The following is a 21,566-nucleotide window of genomic DNA, read 5'->3' on the forward strand; positions in this document are numbered from 1 at the left end:
CAACTTCTGTACCACTTATTAATGCAATATAGTTCTGTCATTAGATGCAAGATACCTGTATTTCACCTGTCTTGAAATTGGCCAGGTTACTGTAACTTTGCTAGTGCAAAGTCTGATCGTTTTTACTCCGGATTTTTGTAAGGTAGTTGTGATGGTTATGAACTTGGGCCAGACTTTTTCAGCTGTTCTGTGTTATCCCATTGCCCGTAACCCAGAGACCGGCTGAGAACCCTCAGAAAAGGTCAGGCTGACATCTGAATGTTGTACAGGAGAAAGATACAGAGTAAGCTACCAAGATAATCTTCTGACTCTGGAGATGCAGCAGCACTTTTTAAGGAAAAGTGTTCCCAGGAGCATGCTCAATGCAAAATCTTAACCGATTTACAAAAATTTTACTGGTCGGGAATCATACTGAATATAAGCTAAACTCAAGCAGTTGTTATTATACCCATTGCTACTGCAACCTGATGTAGCATGGAAACATTTCACCCTTAAGAAAGCAACAACATAATCATAATGCAACTAGCCTGTTTTCTGGGTCAGACTTGCACACAGTCAAGGAGTGGGGCTGTCACCCAGTGCTTCTGTGTTCCTGCTAGATGAGCTCATCAAATTACCAGGCTCCCACGTGGTAACTTCCACGTGTGCAAGTACTTATTTACAGCACATGCTTCTCTTTCAGAAAAGAGAAAACTGGAATTGCTTTCCACGTGCCGCAATGTAAAGGTTCGTTTAAAAAAGCACAGTATCTGAAATGGAAGACACTTTCCTCTTTTACAAGTATTAGAAATGAAATAGCAGATCATTCACATAAGAATAAGGCTAGCATTGAAGGTGACAAATTCAAATATAGTAGTACTGTACCAGTGGAAGGAGAACAGATGTGCTGAGTTTATTCTCTCTCCTGGCAGGTCACCTACATCAGACCTCAACATGGCATTGCATGAATGTATGGCAGCTCTGGATTTATTTCTTAGCAACAAGTTCTCAGATGCTTTGGCTTCCTTACAAGCAAAGTAAGTTGACTGTTTTTACCACCTTTCCTGTATTTATTTTTCTTTGCTTCTCCCATCTTTCATGAGGATGGACTAGACAGCTAGTACTCTGTCAGTAGTCATTAGACTGAATAGTTTTGGTTCAGAAAGGGGTAGTAAATAATATGCTAAGGTTTTGAGAAGACAGAAAAAGCACTTTAAACTTGAGTAAGTAAATAACATGATTGATCAGAGGTAACTGTAGAAAGTACTGAATTGCTGTCCAAAGAAATAACTCTTCAACTGTAGAATGGTATGTGAGATTCTTACTCTTGAAATAAAAAGAAGAAAAGAAAAAGTATCTTCTGGCTTTTCCTTTTCTATTTTTTAAGTATTTCCTGCATACAGGGAGAGTTTGTCGCATTGTGTCTAAACTGGCAACTAGTCATGAGTGTTAGGTTTGGGGCATGTTACTATAGGTTTGAATTTATATTGTAAGTGTGATTTGTGGCCTGTTTGTTTGATAGATACCTACTTTCAGAAATACTCAGATAACTTTTCTTACAATTTAGTGCTGTGATCATGTAACCTGTTTCATAATTAAATTACATGAGTGGCTCAATTGCAGGTAGTGACATCGTAAAATAACTTAGAATCATAGAATCAGTAAGGTTGGAAGGGACCTCTGGAGATCATCTAGTCCAACCTCCCTACTCAAGCAGGGTCACCTAGAGCATGTTAGACAAGGTTACATCCAGGCGGGCCTTGAGTATCTCCAGAGGAGACYCCACAACCTCTCTGGGCAACCTGTTCCAGTGCTCTGTCACTCTCACTGAGAAGAAATTCCCCCTCACGTTCAGGCAGAACTTCCTGTGCTTCAATTTCTGCCCGTTGCCTCTTGTCCTGTCACACGGGACAACTGAAAAGAGTTTGGCCCCGTCCCCTTGACACCCTCTTCAAGTACTTGTACACATTGATATGATCCCCCCTCTCAGTCTTCTCTTCCCCAGGCTGAAGAGGCCCAGCTCTCGCAGCCGTTCCTCGTGGGGCAGATGCTCCAGCCCTCTGATCATCTTTGTAGCCTTACGCTGGACTCTCTCCAGTAGCTCGAAGTCTCTCTTGTRCTGGGGAGCCCAGAACTGGACACAGTACTCGAGATGAGGCCTCCCCAGCGCTGAGTAGAGGGGCAGGATCTCCTCCCTYGACCTGATGGCAACACTCTTCCCGATGCGCCCCAGGAGACCATTGGCTTTCTTGGCCACAAGGGCACATTGCTGGCTCATGGTCAACTTGTTGTCCACGAGCGCTCCCAGGTCCTTCTCTGCAGAGCTGCTCTCCAGCAGGTCAGCCCCCAGCTTGTACTGGTGCAGGACTCTGCACTTGCCCTTGTTGAACCTCAGGAGGTTCCTCKCTGCCCARCTCTCCAKCCTGTBCAGGKCTCTCTGAAWGGCAGCACAGCCCTCAGGTGTGTCAGCCACTCCTCCCAGCTTGGTRTCATCAGGAAGCTTGCTGAGGAGGCACTCTGCTCCCTCATCCAGGTCATTGATGAAAAAGTTGAACAGAATGGGACCCAGTACTGAGCCCTGGGGGATGCCACTAGCCACAGGCCTCCAACTAGACTCCACVCCACYGATGAYGACCCTCTGAGCTCTGCCTTTCAGCCAGTTCTCAATCCACCTCACTGTCCACTCGTCTAACCCACACTTCCTGAGCTTCTCTAGGAGGATGTTATGGGAGACAGTGTCAAAAGCCTTGCTGAAGTCAAGGTACAAAATTTTAGCTCTTTCTAGTTTGTTATTTGTCCAAAAGTTACATGTGCTCTTAGCTTGCAAGTCTGTTGTTATTTTCCGTCTCTTCTCCAGTTTGCTTCACTTATTTTTGAGCCATCAGCAAATAACATCGTGCTGTCTTTCAGGTCACTGGAGTATAAAGCAAGTATAATTCATAGGTAGTGCAGGTAATATATTTTACCACTTCAGTTTGCCATTTTCTTTATCCTTGACTGCATTTGTTCAGAAGTGTTTAGGGTTATCAGTGCTCTGATGGGTCATGTAATCTGGTTTCTCACGTGTAAAAGTTCAGTGAAAGCCCATGCACGTGCTTTTCTATAAATATTATGGCTCTTAATGTCTGCATTCACACATACATGGATTAGGCCTCAGATATCCTGAAAAGTAGCAAAAGCAGCAGGTTGCAACAGCTGCTTTTCTGCCCAATTATTCTTTTTTCACCTGACTTAGATACATTAAATGCAAGTAGTCATCAGTGTTCTGCATCTCCTTCCCTTCCTCTTTCCATGTCCTCCTCAAGATGTGACTGCTATCAGGAGCCACCAGAAGGGGTTTAGTGTATATTTGTTATACATCAGGGATGACTATATCTAGATACTACATATCTGCTTTTCTGAGGTATCAACCTCACACTTTGATGTTGAAATCTGTAGATTACCCATTGAAGCGTACTCTGTAAAAATTATTCTTGATAAATTGTGGGCTCAGATGTATTCCTAACACTGGTTTTATTCACAGCAGTGTTGTGTTTTGTGTTTATATATCCATAAAAATGGTAAGAAGAATAACTATGTTCTCATTAAATTCTGATAGTAAAGCCCGTGTGCCCATCTGGAAACACTTAGTCAGGACTTAGCAAAAAATAGGGAGATACAGTGTTGGAGGCAGTTGCCAAAATGCTGCAAAAGCTAGTGAGGCTGTGTGGTTTTTTTTCTATTTTTATAAAAATCCATTTTTATTCTATTACATATGGTTCTCATTCTGCTTTTATTAGGCCCTGCAGAATTCATTACGTGGGCTAATCTGTCTTTACACCTGGAATGTGAATGTCTTCCACATTGCAAAACCATTTTGAAACTGATTTTTCGTATKAGCCTGCTGTTAAGAGGAGGCTCCTATTCCTGTTGGCCTTTGGCAGTGAGGGAAATAAAGAATTCTGATCTTTTTGAGTGTAATGCAGAAACAGGAAGCTAAATTTCACTACAGATGATATCCTTTATAGACACACTCCATCTCCTTAGGGAATGATAAGGGTTGTAAAGTAGGCATGTGTGGTAATATTGAGTATTTTCTTTGGGAATCCTCACTATTACCTTTTAGCACGCTGAGATTTGAAATTGGTTTTCACAGTTCATAAACATGCTGTCTTTGTTTAAAAAAATACTTTTCAGTTTTTATACTCTTGAGAAATTCTTTATATCTTACATTTTGCAGCTTTTCCCCTTAGATTGTAGAACATACTCTGCTTTGGGTTACAGTATTGCAGATTCACTAAATTGCTCACATTTGGCTTCCACTCTCMATCTCCAGCTGATTTGTACCATGTGTAACTGAGAGCAGATTTTGGCAGTSTATGAGAGTTAAAACCAGCAGATCTTTCCTATCGGCTTAAAAATAAATATCTAGGGATGATGTCTAGACTTGTGTTGAAGTAAAGCTCTTTTTTTTCCTCTTAGAAAAACATATCCTTTSTAAAGAAGAGATGTAGTTTCATAAATATTTTATTCTGGCTTTTTATTTTTGCTTCTTGTTACATAACTTTTTTTTTCCTGCAACTGTCTTTTAGGTTTTAGAGTCAGTTTTCTTTCTTATTAATATTTATTACACAACAGTGGCTTCCAACTCTCTCATGGTTTCTGCATTAGATTTAATTAATTTAATCTCTTATATGGAATATTCATATTAAGTCTAAGAACTCTAATAAACTCTTTAAATTCAATCAGCAAACACAACAGTGATTTTCAATATGAATCCTGTTAACTGTGACAATGAATAACAATATGAAACTGTCCGGTTACTGGGGCAGAGGAAAATCTCATCATCTTCCTCAACCCCAAGGTGCATACAGTAAAAGAATTAAAAGCTGAATAGATTTTTAGCTCTCATGTAATTGCAAACATATCATCATCGTTCAAAGAGTAATTTTTGGTGAGGTTTCCTCTTCCCCTCCTGGAGACAAATATTGTTTAATTTGATCAATATTCTGAAGGAAAGCTTGAAATAATTACCTGATAGTTTGCTGATGACAAACCATTTGGAAGCATGGTAGATAATGAAGATAAAATCATGTGAGTAATCTGGATCACTGGCTAAGATGCAACACATCTGTGTTGCTGCTTACAGATTGATAACGTCTGAGAATGACAAACACAGGGCAATTGACTTTACTCTGGGAATAATTTTCCCAAAGTACCTGGAGGTGTTGGTGAAATGATAGTTCTACTAGCAAGATGTCTGAAAAAGTAATTTCAGTCTTTGGATTTATGCATGAGTTTTGCAGGTAGGTGTGGGGAGGTTTTATTACCTCTCTGCTAGTTACTTGTGGAACCATTATTGGAGTGCTGGAGTGCTGTGGAACCAGTTTACCACCACTGGATTTTTTTTTTAATAAGTCCAAATTACAATATTAGATGCTAGTGTGTGTGTTCTGTTTATTTTTTGTTGTTGTTGTTTAAAGAGATTATTAAGGTTTTAATGGAAATATTCAGTTGAAATAGTAACCATCTTCATTGTGTGGCGAAATATGCTTGCCCTTGCAGAACAAAAGCGAAAATGAGGTATTCAGTAGGGTGGAGGGACTTTCTCTTGGAACTGTTCTAACCAAGAAGATGGGTGAATGTGAACTTGAGAGCAGTAAAAGAGCAAGGGGAAGCACATGGAGATAAAGAATGAAGATCTAATATCTAGATCTCAAGAAATATGTATATACAAAGTAAGTTCGGATCATATCATCACTTTTTTTCCCTTTGGTGATTTAGTTGTTTAGTATCACTGATAGGGGATTATTTTAGGTGTAGCAAAGGTTATTTTTTGGCTCTGAAAAACATTAACCAAACATCAGAGGCTCCTGGGGATACTTAGGGACATTTCCCTCACTCCATTGACCAAAGGAATTAATGTATAACAGTGTCTGAGTGCTTGGAAAACTTAAAAGGATTCAGATCATCATAGCAAGTTACTGGATCCGTGTTTAATTTAGGACTATCTTAGAAGTTAGCCTTGAAATTATCTTTCAATTAAGTCAAAGTATCAAAGTCTGGGGAGTCACATGTATTCCCAGGGAGAAAAAGTAAATGGACTGAAGTGTCTTTAAAGTTTGGCTTCTTCCCCTTTAAACAAAGGCATGTTCTCCTTGAGAGAAAAAGAAAAGGAAGTAGCTCATCTTGAAAAACAAACGTGAAGTACATATGTTAAAAATGAGTATATTGAGGGTGGAGATTTTGTTGAAAAGATATCCTTGTTTTATTGCAAACATGTTTGACTAGTCCATGCTATATAGAACTAACTGAAGTGTAAACAATTAAAATAAAAATTGTTGCTCTTTAGCAATATTTTTCTAAATCATGCTGTTGGTCAGGGGTGAATTAAATGCAAGGTCCGCAGAGAGTTTCCGTGGCAGGAATTCATCCCACATTTCCCTTTAGCTTGTTTCCCAAGTCTGTCTTACTGGGTCTCCAAGGCTAGAAGGTATTTTGATTCATTTGTAGGGGATTAAAACTTAAACGAGTGCTTGGAGAATGCWGTCAATGTGTGCTATTTATAAACCCTCTTCCTGATGGAAGAGAGGTCTTGCAATGGCTGCAAATAGGAGTTACTGTTTTCCCTGAATTCTTGCCAAAATTTTTGGCTTTATTTAAGAGACATCATCTGAAATTCAGCAAAAGAATATTTAAGTTGGACAAATTGTGATGGGAGACTGGCAGAAGGGAAGAGGAAGAAAAAGCTGTAGCCTTTGGCTAAGGCTGGAACAATTTTGATAAGAAGATCTGTATGATGAGGGTTCTACTTTGGCCACTGTTGTAGTATTGTTACTATAGTATTGTACTGTAGTATTATCTCCTTGATTCTGTCCTGAGTAACTGTCCCCAAATAGAAGAATGTCTGAATTCTTATCACGTAGTATAGTGTTCATTAGATAATTCATTAACAAAACAATAATTCTTTTGTCCCTGAATGGTTATCTGTGTGGTTAATTACTGTGCTTTTTGTTATGTGTGATAAATACCTATCTTCAGCTCAGAATTGGAATATTTTAGCAGTTATTGACTCTTCAGCTGTAGACATGGTTTGCTGTACAATGGGAATCTGTTAGCGTTTCTTGATTACGTTAACCTCTTGCATGTCCTTTGTGTTTGATTTCTAGTTCATTTAGACCTAATTCCCATCAGACTAATATGGTTCTGGCTTTATATTTTTATAGTTTTTTTTTTACAAGTAATAATAAAATCAAGTCAGCTGTGTTTCAGCATCTTGTGTCTTCCTGCAGAACGAAAGACAGTATGTATCATGCACTCACTTATGCCACCATATTGGAAATGCAAGCCATGATGACATTTGATCCTCAGGACATACTGAATGCAGGAAACACGATGAAAGAAGCTCAAGCCACCTGTCAGAAGTAAGTGTGGGGAAATTCAATTGACATAGTCCCCTCAGGGAAAAGTTCTGAATGATATGTAGATYAAAAGGGGACATGTCATTTCATAGTAACTGTAGGAAAATTTAGGTTGGAAGGAACGTCTTGAGGTCTTCTAGTCCAGCCTCCTGCTAAAAGGAGTGTCAGCTGTGAGGTTGGATGATGTTACCCAGGGTTTTCACCAGTCTGGTCTTGAAAACCTCAATTTACTGCAATATCTGATTTTTCTTGTCAATTAGGTTTTAGTCCTCTCCCTGCTCCCAGTTCTGCAGTGCCTGGAGGCCATTTACTGTTTATAAACAGTGCAAAATCTTCCCATTTGGTGATGATTGTGCTGTAGCCAGCTGTCYTTCTGAACTGGCCATGTTCCTGCTTCTCTGCGCACATACACAAAATGAATCAAAAAGCCAGCTTATTTCCTTCCACTCAAGACATTTTTCTGTGTGTGTGGGGGGGGGGAACAGATCCCAGGATATCCGTGTTGGCAAAATTCTGTATGGAAGATGCTCRAGCTTGCATAGATGGTGGATGACAGAGGATTTGTTAACACTAGGGGGATGTTAATGCCTGTATGGATGGCCAGCTGAAAGGTACGGTTTCCTGTTGCTTGTGCCTCTTGTCAGATTGACCAAACTGACTTTTCCTGTAGGTTTAGGAAGAAATCTACAGTAGCYGATTCCTTCAGCAACCTTGTGCATAGACAAAGCCTYGAACATTTTACTGAAGGTAACGCTATCTCTGACATGCTTTTAATACTTTCCTCTTTTTGCCSTGGAATTGGAGTTGTATAGAATTGCTGACCCAGCATGTTTTTGCAARTTGCCAGGTCACTGATGAAACTGCTGACTTGGTGTTGCCAACATGACTGGATTACTGTTTTGACAAATTCCTATATTGCCACTTTGAAAATGAGAGTTTTTGCTCATTGTTGACTTGATATTTCCAAAAATAGCTAGGTGAGGAAATCTCTAGAAAGAAGTGGGGAAATCTCTAGAAAGGTTCTACATGCAAGAATTCCTGGAACTCTTATTTTGGAGTACTTCAGTGGCCTAGAACTGAGCACTGCAGCCAGTTTGGAAAAGAACTTTCTCAGTCTTTCACTTGAGAGCTTATTCCYATATAAATGGTCAAAATATATTTTTAATTAGTTTTTGTCTGATTGRATTTGTTTTTTCTTTCTCTCTCTGTGTGATACTAGAGGAAATCCATGCAGAAATTTGCTATGCTGAATGTTTACTTCAGAGAGCAGCACTCACATTCCTACAGGTACAGGTTCCTATGTGGTTCTTTGGAAAATAAGTAGACCCTAGTTTAATGTAATGTATTTTGACTCTTTCATCTGAATTRAATCTGGATTTTTTTTCTGAATTATCTGCTGAGGAGATAGTAGCATGTCTTGTTGTGCCTCTGGATTATCTAAAAATGCTTATCTCAATATACATAGCACTGAATACCTCATGATGTCCTTTTCCAGTTCCTTCGGATATGAGAAATATCACCATAGATTTTGTGTGTTGGAATATCAGATTAAAAAAAAGAGATGGTCATTGTAGCTGCTGGAATGCAAAGGAGATCTGTTTCAGTCAGACTGATACTTGCATTCCCCAGACTGCTTGCTCAATTCTTTGTCCTGAAYGTATGTATTATAGTCTGCCTCGCCATTAGGCTCCACACATGAATTTTGCTAGACAGTGCTGCCTGCCTTTAAAAGAAGGGAAATGCTGCTTCTTCTGTGTATTTTGTCTGTCTGGAATATGAAAGTTTGATTTGCTTCAGGAATTAACATCAGCAATACYATAGGTGACCCTGCTTGAGCAGGGATGTTGGACTAGATGATCTGCAGAGGTCCCTTGCAACCTTACTGATCCTTACTATGATTAGTAACCTCTGGCATTGGGGATAGTTGGGGTGATATCTTAAGCTATGGCAGCAATGTTTCTCAGAACTTGTCCATTGTGGCTCTAAGAAGGGATTATTTATTGCAAAGTCTTTTGATTTTAAATGCTATTTTCTCACCTTTACTTTTTAAAAGCATTTATAGATACATGAGGCATTTAAGAGTAAGAGAATAATTTCTTGTACTCTTCTGCATACAGGATGCCTGTGTATGTGCTTSCTCTGCTCTTCAGTGTTTAATTTTTCATGAACAGGTTTTAAAAATTAAACAAAGGCACTTGGTTCCAACAGCTACTGAAGTGGGTCAGTTTTGATGCTTAATGTAAATGACCAAAGCCTGTTAAAARCACATGCTGAAGTTAGTCTCAAGTTTTTGTAGGAACTGGAGTATTCTCATATGGGTTATCCCTGTTTTTGGTAACAATGAATATTCTGAATTTTTAGTCTGAAACTGAAGTAAATACTACATTTTTTTAAAAAACAACATCTTTCCTCTCTCCATTTTCTATTCAAATGCAAACATATTTCTTGTTTGAAGGAAAAATATAACCAGGCCTTTAGATATGGTTAGGTATGCCACAGCCCCTCCCCACAGCCACACCTGCGTTTGCTAACAAGAAACTGATTTTTTTTTTCTCTTGAACAAAGGAAAACAGGGTCACATCTTTCTGTGACTGTTTTGCTTACATGTGATTGGGATTATGTATGGGATGGTTATGGRTGACCTTCAAAGGATGAGGTCAGTGGTGGTGCTGCAGGCCTCAGGGATAAACTGCTGCCCTTCAGTTTGGGCCAGTAGGCTTCCTGCGCTAGTTCACAGTTCAGTTCCTTCTAAACTTCCTTATCTGTAACTTTGACGGGATTGAATTATCTTCCTGATTTAAGGGAAGACAAGGCTCTTTGGGTAGTTTCTGTCTCTTTGTTTACGTATTGATGAGAACAATTGGACCCCGTTTTCTTAATGATAACAGTGTAACAGCCAAATGCTCATCTTATCTGTGCTAGATATGTTTGATAGAGCCTCTGAAAAAGTCACAGAAAAATCATCTGTTAAAACGCATGTAGTCTTTCTATCCTAAAGTAAAATCAGGTATATCAGAACCAACCAGAACGATGGATTACATGTGATGAATGAGGCGAGAAACTGTTACCAGAAAGTTATGAGGCTGACAGCCTCTGAGATATAGCTATAAACTGAATGTCCTGCAGATATATTTTCCTGCAAGTTCTTAGATTGTTATAGCTTGTAATGTGGTGTGTTACTATACTAGCATGGATCTCGTATATGCTTGAATATTTGGGTCAGAAAGAGCATAGCCTGCGTAATTTTGCTTACTTTACTTTCTTTTTAGTATGTGAAACTATATTGCGTAGATTCCTTAGGGCAGGTAGTTATTTGTGTCTGATGCTGAGCCAGGAAACGTTCAGAATTAAACTGTGCTGAAGTTCAAATGACWGAAAGCTGTTTTTTGAAACAGCCGCAAGTGCATGTACCCTAGATCTCATTCGTTAGCTTTGTTCCTGTGGCCGTTAATGCAAATTCTSATGGCCCAGGCATCATTGGAGGATGCCATCAGAGGCCCATAGAAGATAAATTAATCACAGAAGGCATCAAAATAAAGTGAATATATCTAAAGACACTAAAAATATTTTGATTAGAAAGGAAATCCTAAATCCATGTATTATTTCTTAGATACTTTTACTGTCTATCTCATGATGGTTGTGTTCAAGATATGAAGGGCTTTTGTCTTCTAGAGATGAATATAATGCTTAAAAATTCTTATTGGTAATGTGTTTCATTTCTAATAGGACGAGAATATGGTTAGCTTCATAAAAGGAGGCATCAAAGTCCGAAACAGTTACCAAACATACAGGTAAGTTAGACTGATGGTATGGTTAAACATGCTCTTTCAATAAAAAAGTGCTGCTGATGGAATTCTGTAATTCAACAGTTAATTACTGTTGTATTTGTTATGGCCTCACACTTAGAACCAATCTCAACCCATGCAACTTTCTTCTTTGCATAAGAAAGGACAGTGATACTGTGTTTGGTTCAGACTGTAAATTTGTGTTAGATATACAGTGAGTGGAAAAAAAAGATAGTGGACCCTATTCCTGTTCACTCCTAAGATTTGCCTACTTTAAATACAGTATCATTTACATTATGTCAACAAATGAAAGTATTCTAAATGGTGTAGTGTTCATCTTGTCTCACAGCAGAATTTGGATGACTCTCAGGTCATCAGACATTTGAAATGGCATTTCTGCGTAGTTCTGGCTGCAACTTTGCCTTTGGAACCTTCAAAACCAGAAGCACAAATAATTCAATAATAAATGCATGAAACTAACATAAAATTAAGAGACAATTAAGTGAAAAACTTGTAATTAAAAAGTGTAAATGACATCAAACAGTGACTGGACAAACTCAGAGGAAGTCTTATTTCTAAATTTAGCTCAGTTTGTTAGAGTGTGGTGCAAATAATGGCAAGGTCGTGAGTTTGATCCCCATATGGGCCGCTTGATTGAGGATTGGACTAGATGATCTCCAGAGGTCCCTTCCAACCTTACCAATGCTATGAACTCTATGAACTATGAAATAGGTTTACTGGGACTAGTTACCATAGTAGAACAGATGCAGTCTTTTCACATCATGAAGATTCTGAATAGTCAATTCCTACAGGATTCTTTCCCAAGCATCTGCCACTGTCTGAGTGAAACAGTGGGTTAGCTGGGCCTTTAACCTGGTTAAGTATGACAGATCTAAAGAGAAGGTGCATGCCACTTAAGATGATAAGCAAGGCTGCTTATCTGAACTCATGCTATGCCTGTCCCTTAGAGTCCAGAAGCCTAAAGCACCTGCTTAAGCAGATCTCTTTTCATTCAGAAGCTACTCAGAACATGTGCAAAACATTTTGAAGTACAGTAGTAAATTGTAAAAAGGTACACTGCAAAGTAAACCATAGGAAATGTGCTTGATTGTGCTTCAGAAAATTAACAGCAACTCTAGTATTTGTAAAGAAAAAGTCTTATCACTCTAGTAGCTATTATGTGGCCTCCTTTTGAAGAAGTGTAAATATCAATTTGCATGGTACTAAAACGTATACTTGACCAAGGGAAAGTTCATATGTGAGATTGGTAGTTAGGATTTTTGTACCATATGTTTGGTGTGTCAGGAAATATTGTTTGTAGTTTTTGGTGAGCGAGTGATACAGCAGGTTACAGGGAAAATTTAATGAAATACAGAACAGAGACTTTATTTGCTTTGAGTATTTTTCACGCTATAGTTTCTGACATAAAAAGCCATCTTTTCTTCCCCCACAGCCTCCAACAGAGTTTGGTAATCTGCAGTAATAGCCTATTTGGCAAAGACAGCAGGGGTAAAAGTTGCAAAGAAACAGTTTTTAAAACTGTTTTGCAGGGAGAGAAAGATACTGTACACTATAAAAAGATGGAATCAAATCAGGTAATTCAGAATGAAACATTTGCTTGTTGTCAGTGCATTAAAAAGTATGAGGAAACTTGTACAGCTGTACAAACTGTATGAATAATTTAAAAAGGTGAAAGTTAAATATGCGTCATACTTTGTTTCATTTTAAGTCATCTTATTTCTTTTTGTTTAGGCTTTATATTTGGAACAGCCACAAAAAGTCATATGTATACCATACMTAGAACAGCATCTAGACTAGTTTCTCCAGAAATGTACCGAAAGAAAGATGACAGTGTCCATGTTTGTGTGGGGTAAAGGTTGCTCCAAATGCAGATCTACCATTAAGACTGCTATTACAATAAATAATCTTGTATCTGTTGGCATCAACCAGAAGATAAAAATGACAGCCTAAACACAAACACATGGCTGCTCTTAAAACAACTTTTTTTTTAATCTACTAATTGATGAAATAAGCTAAAACATTAGTGTTAAAAGACACATAGCTACTGCAAGCTGAGAAATAAGACAGCTTCAAATCCAGTCTGAATATATAGGGAAGTAAAGGGATGCTACAAACTTGGAATCTAGGAAAGTTAGAAAAGTAAGTGAAAAGTATTTTTCAGATATCACATCTGCCCTGTTTAAAAATATTTCTTACKATCGTATTTTCCTATCTGTAACAAAATGTTCTTTTGAATGAACACTCATAAAAGGGAACAATTCATCCAGGTGAATTAGTGAGACTCAAATCAAATTTAGTAATTTAAGTTACAAAATCCCCTCCTCCCTCCTGAACTGCCCGTCATCTCCATTTGTGATACTAAAGGTTGGTGTTGCACCTCAACTGCCATTCTTAAGACATTTTCAGGCAGAAATGTGGTTGTACAATGACTATGTGCATTTGACAGGAATTCACCTCCAGAACTCCGTATTTTTTAATTGATGATAATGAAATAGTTTGATTGTAGRTTGTAGGTGTTGTTGACCTAGGTGAGATTAAAAAAAAAGAAGGACCTTTTTTGAACTACTATATAGTTCAACGTAGATGGGTTACTTTCTTACTGAATTGTAATTAATATTAACCATTTTATTCCTTTACATTGTAACACAGTCTTCTGCCTTCTCAGGGAGCTGGACAGTCTTATACAATCTCCGCATTATGTCAAAGGCGAGAACCATCTTCATTTTGAGGGAGGTGTGAAGCTTGGAGTTGGAGCATTTAATCTGGTATGTACCAACAGTTCTTCGCTTGAGATGAAGTGCTGCAAACTCCTGAAAACACTGTTAACTTAAATACCTGAAAAGTTCTACTGATGTTGGTGAAAACTAATCATGGTGTTAAAATGAGCTGTGTGTGCTGATACTTGCAGGATCCAAGTGTCTGGTCTAACAACGTCATAGTTCATTTACAAAAATACTTTAGAAATAATGCATAAGTCTACTACCCATAACCTGGGCAATGCAGCTCTGTGTGTGTGCAGCCTCACTTGCACATCTTCATGGAACATTGAAAAACTGAGAAATCTCACACGGCACGGGCTAAGGGCACGTTCTTTGACAATATAGCCCGGCTTCCGTTTGCTGTAAGAACAGCAATGGTATTTGGTAGCCAAGTGACCAGTGTTAGGTGGGGTGGGGGTGTAGGCTTGCAGGAAGGGACTGCTGGCCTGGAAGAAGCCTCTGTCAGGAGCAGCAGGTGCCTGTGCCTGGCTTCCGTTTGCCTTTTAACTGCCACTTAGGGAGAAACTGAGGGCTGCAAATGGGAACTTGGCCGTTGGCAGGGCAGGGTGCAGGCACAGGGCGTGAGATGCTGTTCTGGCTGCTGTTTGCTGTTGTTGCTTGTATTCTGATAGGGAAGCTGGTGGTCAAATGGTGGTGGCATGAGACAGGACACAGTCATTTTAGCAACTAAAAGGACAGTTCTTAGCATATTGGAGGCAGTGACCTGAAGTTCTTGAGAGGAGACAAGGCTGTTCAGGTGAGGGGCCAGAAAGTGTCTAGTGCCCTTCCCTGGGGCTGAGAGGGATAGGAACCTTGCCTGTGGGATAGTCCAGAGCTATCATTGAGCAGGTGGCTGAAGGAAGGAACCATAGCAAGGAGGTCATCAGATTATGGTTCATCAGGAAGGTGAGGAGGAAACTTATAGGACGACCGGAAGCAAGGTCAAACAGGAGGTGGACAGCAACTCATGGAACAAGGAATCTGGAAACTTGTGACTCATCTCAGCAAGAAAATAGCCTGTGTCTGGCAAAACTCAGATAAAAACGTACACAGCATTCTGGCAATAAAAGAGAAGGACCAAAGAATTCTTATTCTGCTGGAAAAGGCAACTGGGCAAACAATTCCTCCTCAACCAGGTAAAACCAGCAGGGAGAAACAGCAGCATCTGGTGTTAATGGGTGACTCCCTTATGCTGACCTGCCATTGAGTCTCAGCAAGTTTGCTGCTTGCCTGGAGCCAAGATCCGGGGTACTATGGAAAGACTGCCAAGGTTTTTCAAGTGCGCAGACTACTGTGCCTTTTCCCCTTCTGTGTGAACACCAGTGACACTACAAAACTTGACCTGGAAAAGATTAAGCAGGACTACAGAGATCTGGACCCCAAAGTCAAGAGGACAAGTGCTTAGGCTGTTTTTTAACACGTTGCTGCTGGTCAAAGAGAGGGTGCAGTCAGGAACAGACATACCATGTAGATCTGCACCCTGCTGTGTGGCTGGTTTCACTGGCAGGATTTTGGCTTCTGTAGGGTGCTCTTTGAAGACTCTGGAGTACTGAGGAGAGATGAGATTGACTTACAAAAAGGAACAAGGACATCTTTGCCTGTAGGCTGACTAACTTAGTGACTAAGACTTTAAATTTGCTTTAATGGGGGGTGGTGTCCAAAGCCTGGAGGTAAGCAAAGACGCAGGTACAAAGTGAAGGTGTGTGTGGAACAAAGCAATGAGGAAGGCTCTCGCAGGTCTGTAGGGTCTGACAGGTCTTTATACATGAATCACAGGCACGACTGCAGAGTACGATGGTATAYTTGTGTTGGAAGTCTGAGGATCCTACAGTCTGATTGCACCTGTCGAGCTCAGGTACTGCACATATATTCATATACAGTAGAACTGGTGCTTTCAGGAAGTGCTTGCCATACTTACTGTATGTGAAAGTTTGGCATGTACCCAAATGTTGGATTTACTGCACACATGGAACAAACATCTACTGTGTGCTATGCACCCAGTATTTCTGAAACTTCCCAGAAGTACTGGAGTTACGGAGCATGTGCTGTGTAGAACATATTTCTGTGTAAGGACTCCTGAAGAGAGATGCAAAACCTCTTTGGGAAACTGAAACTTCTGCTTAAATCATGTGTAAAATATAGCAGTTGTATATATTTACCAGGAAATCCTCATATATATGAAGAGATTTTTAGTGATTTTTAGTGACTATTTCTTGCATTTGGAAAAGTTGTATCAGACAACCTGCAGCTGGGAGGTGGAAACTATTACTGCGTAACTGTTGCATTTCCTTCTGTAGACATTGTCCATGTTTCCTGCAAGGATTTTGAAATTACTGGAGTTTGTTGGATTTTCTGGAAACAAGGTAAATATGAAATAAATATTACTGATATGCTTCCCTCACTCATTAAAAAAATGGAGATGGGGATTTCTCTCTTCTTCCTCACTTTACCTCTAGTAGTCAGAGATACTCTGATTGGTATTGCAGTGTGCTCRTTGTTGGCATTGATGCTTTTTGCAGCTCAATTTTCTTTTACATTTCTTCCAAACTGCTACACTTCAAAGATGGTGATACCATTGTTCAGTGAGGAGGAATGAAATGTGATAGAATGCAGTGGCTGATACAAAAATGTTGACACACTTTTAATTTTTTTATTTATTTTTCCTTAGTGGTCTTTGATATATGCTTGCGTTAGCAAGCCATAGCCAAAAGTATATATTAGCCTTTAGTAAATTATACAGTCATCATGTTAGTTGAATATCCCTGACATATTTCTGTATGACATCCAGTTGGGGTGGAGGGGAAAGTTTTCAATTTCATTTCTGTTTTTTTTTTCTGCATATCTTTAATAGCAGCTGATAACTTGAATGTGGCAGCTAACTTACCCAGAAACTGTGCRTAAAGAGTAATTGGTCTGACCTATGTTGTCTGTGCATACAGTAGAGGATAGAACCTCAAATGAACCTCAGTTATAATGCAAGACGAATGCACAGAAAGAGATACTCCTGCTGTGCTAGGTTTTTGTGGATTTGTTGTTTCAAAATTGGATACTAAAATTAAAGGAAATTATTTACATCTTGACCTTGATGCCTCATACCTACCCTTGTCTCTCATTTTAACAGCAAAACATGAGATCCACTCAAAGTTGGGTTCCTGGGTTGTAGGAAAACATGATAAATTTAACCTAACCATTATCTCATAAATGTTGAGTAAGATAAATGTTTAATGTCCTGCAAACATGGCAAAAGCTATACAAACATTTTGAACTTAACTCTCTTATAAAGCTTTCTATTTACAAAGCCTGTTTCAAGGAGAAATGTGTGTTTCCTTAATCAAGAGTTGCAGCTTTAGGTGGCAAGCGAGTTGTGAGTGTCATCACCATTATATTAGTTTACAGGAAAGATGTTAGATCTGAAAATAAAATATCTGCTTTAAAAGCAAGGAGCTTTTGGCAGAGTGTAGATTAGAACCTGGAAATTCCCAAAAGTTAACCAGCTTTACCTGCCAGTTTTACAGGCAGTAGAGGTAAAAGTCTAATAGTTCATACATGTTAACTGTGAAAACAAAGAACAAAATATTCACCTAGAATACCTAAGGGTAGTCCACATACCAGAGAGTTTTGAGACTACTTTGAACACTCACCTTCTTATTACTGCTGATAAAAATTTTCCCTTCTATTTGAATTTCATCAATTATGTTGCTGTGAGTGGGTTAGTATGTGTATTGATGAGTCAGATTCTGTTCCAGTTTTTTGGTAACTGACTGAAGCATGACCTAAACTACCATAAATACAAGCAAAAACATCCTTTCTTCACGCCATAATAAAGGAATATTTTAGACAACACTGATCAAAGTTTGCTGATAGTCATTTATTTAATCATCCTAAAAGAGTCTTTTTGCATTTAACATTCGTCAGTCAGATGCCCCAAGCCAGAACCAAAATTGCAACTATGTTAGTAATCCTTTCTAGTGGTGGTTGTACAAAGCTTGCAAGAGGAAGCTGTCCCCTGCATTACAGACAAGGGGCTTGAAGATGAAAGAAACAGTAACAGAAGAAGAGAGGGAAAGTGTGTATGGGAAAGTGTGCGTGGTACGTGCTGCATGCCATCCGGAAGAAAGGAATTTTGAATGTCTGTGTTTGATTATTTGATCTTTTCAATTAAATGCTCATGGTGAGCATCAGGCTGCATGAAACCTGAGAGCACCATGGTTAGCACCTTGAGCAGTTTATAGTTTACCAGAGGGAGCTCTAGTGCACTGGAAGACAGCTTGCCTTTGATGTGGGTTATGTGCTTGCTAAAACTGGGTATAAAATTGCATCGGGATGTCTTCCACAGCACTAATCCATCTTGAAGCCAGCAGACTTGCCCCTAGGGACTCTCGTGTTTCTCAGACATGTCATGTCTGCTAGTAAATGAGGACATGCCCAGAGCTTGATTACTTCCTAAGCCATTTGTGGTCACTGTGGACAACACCATCAACAGCAGTCTGGAATCTCAAACAGTAGATAAGATAGATCAAGAAAATATAAAAGTAACCCAAAGCCGCTGTTGTTACCTTCCATTAGAAATGTGCCAGTTCTGCCATTCTTACTATTCAAGGTCCTTTCCCCCCTACATCATTAGTTAAACTAAGGGCTTGTTTGTGTTTAGTGGCATAGCCATGCGTTTGGTTATTGAGGTTCAAGGCACAGGAATGTAGTTTTGTCTGATTTCAGGAGAAATCCATTGCGGACTGAGGTATATGTTGCACAGAGGCAGCTACCTGGTGCTCTGACTGGGGAGACTTGCCTTCCCTGTGGAAGGATGCTGATGGAGGATGTGTCCCAGGCATGCTTTGTGTTTAACAGTGACTACCCTTTGGTGTGAGATCTCGAGAATCCTTGCACCATCACTTCCACATGCTCCCCAAACAGCCAGCCCTTCTTACCGACCCTCTGGCAGGTCTCAGGCTAATATTTACTGTTATTCTTATTTTATAGTATACTACAAATACTGTGCTTCTAAACCATGAAAAAATTTGACATGAATCTTCCATATGTTAAATGCAGTTTAGTAGAGGGTCAACTGGCAGCATGATTTCAGGAGAAGGCAGGAGATTTTTCAGAGAGAACCAGTTTCTTTTAAATTATATTGTTTGATGTGGGAGTGCATTTTGCCGAAAGCAATTGAGTTGGAGAATATTTTTGATGTCTCAGTTTGTAGTAAATTGAATTCCAGTTTCCCACTAAGCATCTTTTTGATTTGCATTTTGGTCTTTTCTGTAAATTTTAAACAAAAGTTAAATCTAAAATGATTTCAYTGAGTGTATTCAAATGCTCTGTCTACCAATTTAGTTAGCCAGGTCTTCGTAGAAGCCAGCAGTAACATCCATTGTGTTCACTAAGTCTGAAGTAATATGATCAAGTCATGGCATATGAATGCTGATGTTGTTTTGCTTTTTTTGTAAGAATTTCTAATTAAAAATAATGACTTAAGAACTCTTCAGTGATACTTTTGCTTCAGGAAAGCAGATGGATTTTAGTCAGTCATAGCTGAAATAGGTATGAACCAGTCGGTATGTTGTCTAATAATAATTATTAACATTGTTGTCATTCTTCCTGCACTCACTGTGTGAATCCCCACTCTGGGGGTCTTGGATAACAAAACTTTGGGGGTGTTGGAACAGGATTCAAACCACTGGGATATTGCTTTTACTTTTATGTAATGAGAATTAAAAGAGCATGGGATGCTGTGAGTAACCTTAACAGAACGATAAGGTTTGTCATATGGGATCACAACATTTGTGAGAGAAGTGCATCATTGCTTCCAGTTCTGTGTTAGACTTGATGCTCTTTAGAGTTATCTAAATCTTGTGTCAATACAAAAACTAAATATGTATTAATGCGTCATGTAAGTATTTTGGAGAAATTACTAACACTTGTTGCCTTGACATCTGTTTTATATAGTAGCAATATGCCTTGTAATAGATTTTGTTTGAAAGGAMATTTTTGGTGTTTTGGATCACTCACATCATCTGTTGCATGGTTGTCAGAGGTATTTTTGTGCATTAGAAGGTGTGTCCTAACAATTACATATAAAATATTCCCTTAGTGACTGGCACCAGTGAGTGTAGTTTGTTTACAGAGTTACTTCATAAGCTTCAGTAATAACTGCTTGTGCATTTGGTACCAAGATGCTCAGTTTGATCCCAACTGAAAATTGTATAGGTGTGATAGTGTTGCCTTATGACACCTCACTTAGCTTAGGTTAGCTGACAAATCTCTGTAGGCTCCTTGTGAAGAAACAGTAGGTGCTTGAAAAGATTATTCATGATGTCTGACTTAGGCTTCTGTGCTGAATTGTTCCTTGGAGGAATACATTTATCTCCACCAGCTACGGAGGGAGCCCAGGGAGACTGGCAGACTAAAATTGGTATCAAGAACATATTTCCCAGCTATACCCTTCATGATCCTGCTTTGCTGGTGATCTCRTCATAACAGTAGCAGTTTGCAAGGGGTTTTGGGGAGAAATTTTGTGGCAGCCTTTTCTACAAGCAAACACAACAATAATAATTACTTCTAGATTTATTTTTTCAGACTGTGTCTATGATTGCATTGTTACTCTTAATAAAGAAATTCTATTGTGTTTGAGTAACAGAGTGAAAAATAAGCWTTCAGTAATAACTGTAGAGGACAAAATAGGATTATAACTGTAGCACAGAGTGACCTAACTTGCTCAGTGGRCTTCCCAAAGCTGTGCAGCTACTCAGCTTGAGATCACAGTTACTGCTTTCCAGGACACARTCCTGCAAGGGGTGGGTATGGTCTGCATTCGTTGTTCATAGGGGCAATAACTTTGAGTTCGGCAGTATTAAAATACATTTCTGGAATTAAAATACGCAATTGGGATCAGCTTGACAAATTGCTCTATATGACTAATATCACTTGCTTCTCTTTCATTCTTTATGCTATTCACAAATGTGGTCAGCAGCCATCTTCTATGCAGTTTTATGGAAGATGTGAAACATTGTAAGACCTAGTACTGTTGTCCTTAATGACTTATTGAAACATTCAGACTTTTTACTTTAAAAATATACTTTGGATTTTTTTTCTGCCGGTGTTTGTTTATTCCACAGAATGCCTTTTTTTTTTTTTTAAACCCATATGTTTGTGGAATTAATCTGGGCACTTTAAAGAAGGTGAATATATCATAGTCTGTTGGTTACCTGTATCAGTCAAACCTTTACTAACAGCAGAAAATTAAGCTGGATTTATTTGCTAGAACTTGATTCTCCTAGAATCGTATYGAATTTCAGTAATGATTTTCCTATTTTTGAATTCTTCTGAAATTAAATGAAAGTCAGTATTTTCATTATTTTGTCCAAAYGTCAGACTAAATAATCTGCAGGTGTGCGTGTTAATGGTCCCTTTCCCCGTAACAATAATTAATCCAATAAATTAAGTTCTATTAAAACACAAAATAATGACATTCATGTGAAAACAATTAACTATACTAGTATGTGAAAATATACATGTATGACCAAAGTTAGAATATGACTACAGGCTTCAGGTTTTACAAAGTAAGTGGTAAAAGTCATGTAGTGTACACCCTTCCATCAACAAGGGCACACAAAAGATGGAAA

At 38.9% G+C, this 21,566-nt stretch overlaps 1 protein-coding gene across 1 annotated transcript in view; it reads left to right on the forward strand.

Annotated features, from left to right (window-relative positions):
* Positions 1–21,566, forward strand: part of TTC39A (tetratricopeptide repeat domain 39A) — a 46,814-nt gene that overhangs the window by 9,452 nt on the left and 15,796 nt on the right. Inside the window, exons 2-8 of the mRNA XM_085308052.1 lie at positions 912–1,016; positions 7,251–7,382; positions 8,050–8,126; positions 8,599–8,666; positions 11,106–11,170; positions 13,851–13,950; positions 16,242–16,307. Of these exons, the coding sequence (XP_085164178.1) occupies positions 912–1,016; positions 7,251–7,382; positions 8,050–8,126; positions 8,599–8,666; positions 11,106–11,170; positions 13,851–13,950; positions 16,242–16,307 (613 nt within the window). The remainder of the gene's footprint in view (positions 1–911; positions 1,017–7,250; positions 7,383–8,049; positions 8,127–8,598; positions 8,667–11,105; positions 11,171–13,850; positions 13,951–16,241; positions 16,308–21,566) is intronic.

This window comes from Rhea americana, unplaced genomic scaffold (genome assembly GCF_003343005.1).
Source record: "Rhea americana isolate MKP2758 unplaced genomic scaffold, rheAme1 scaffold_27, whole genome shotgun sequence".
In the NCBI taxonomy this organism is placed as follows: domain Eukaryota; kingdom Metazoa; phylum Chordata; class Aves; order Rheiformes; family Rheidae; genus Rhea; species Rhea americana.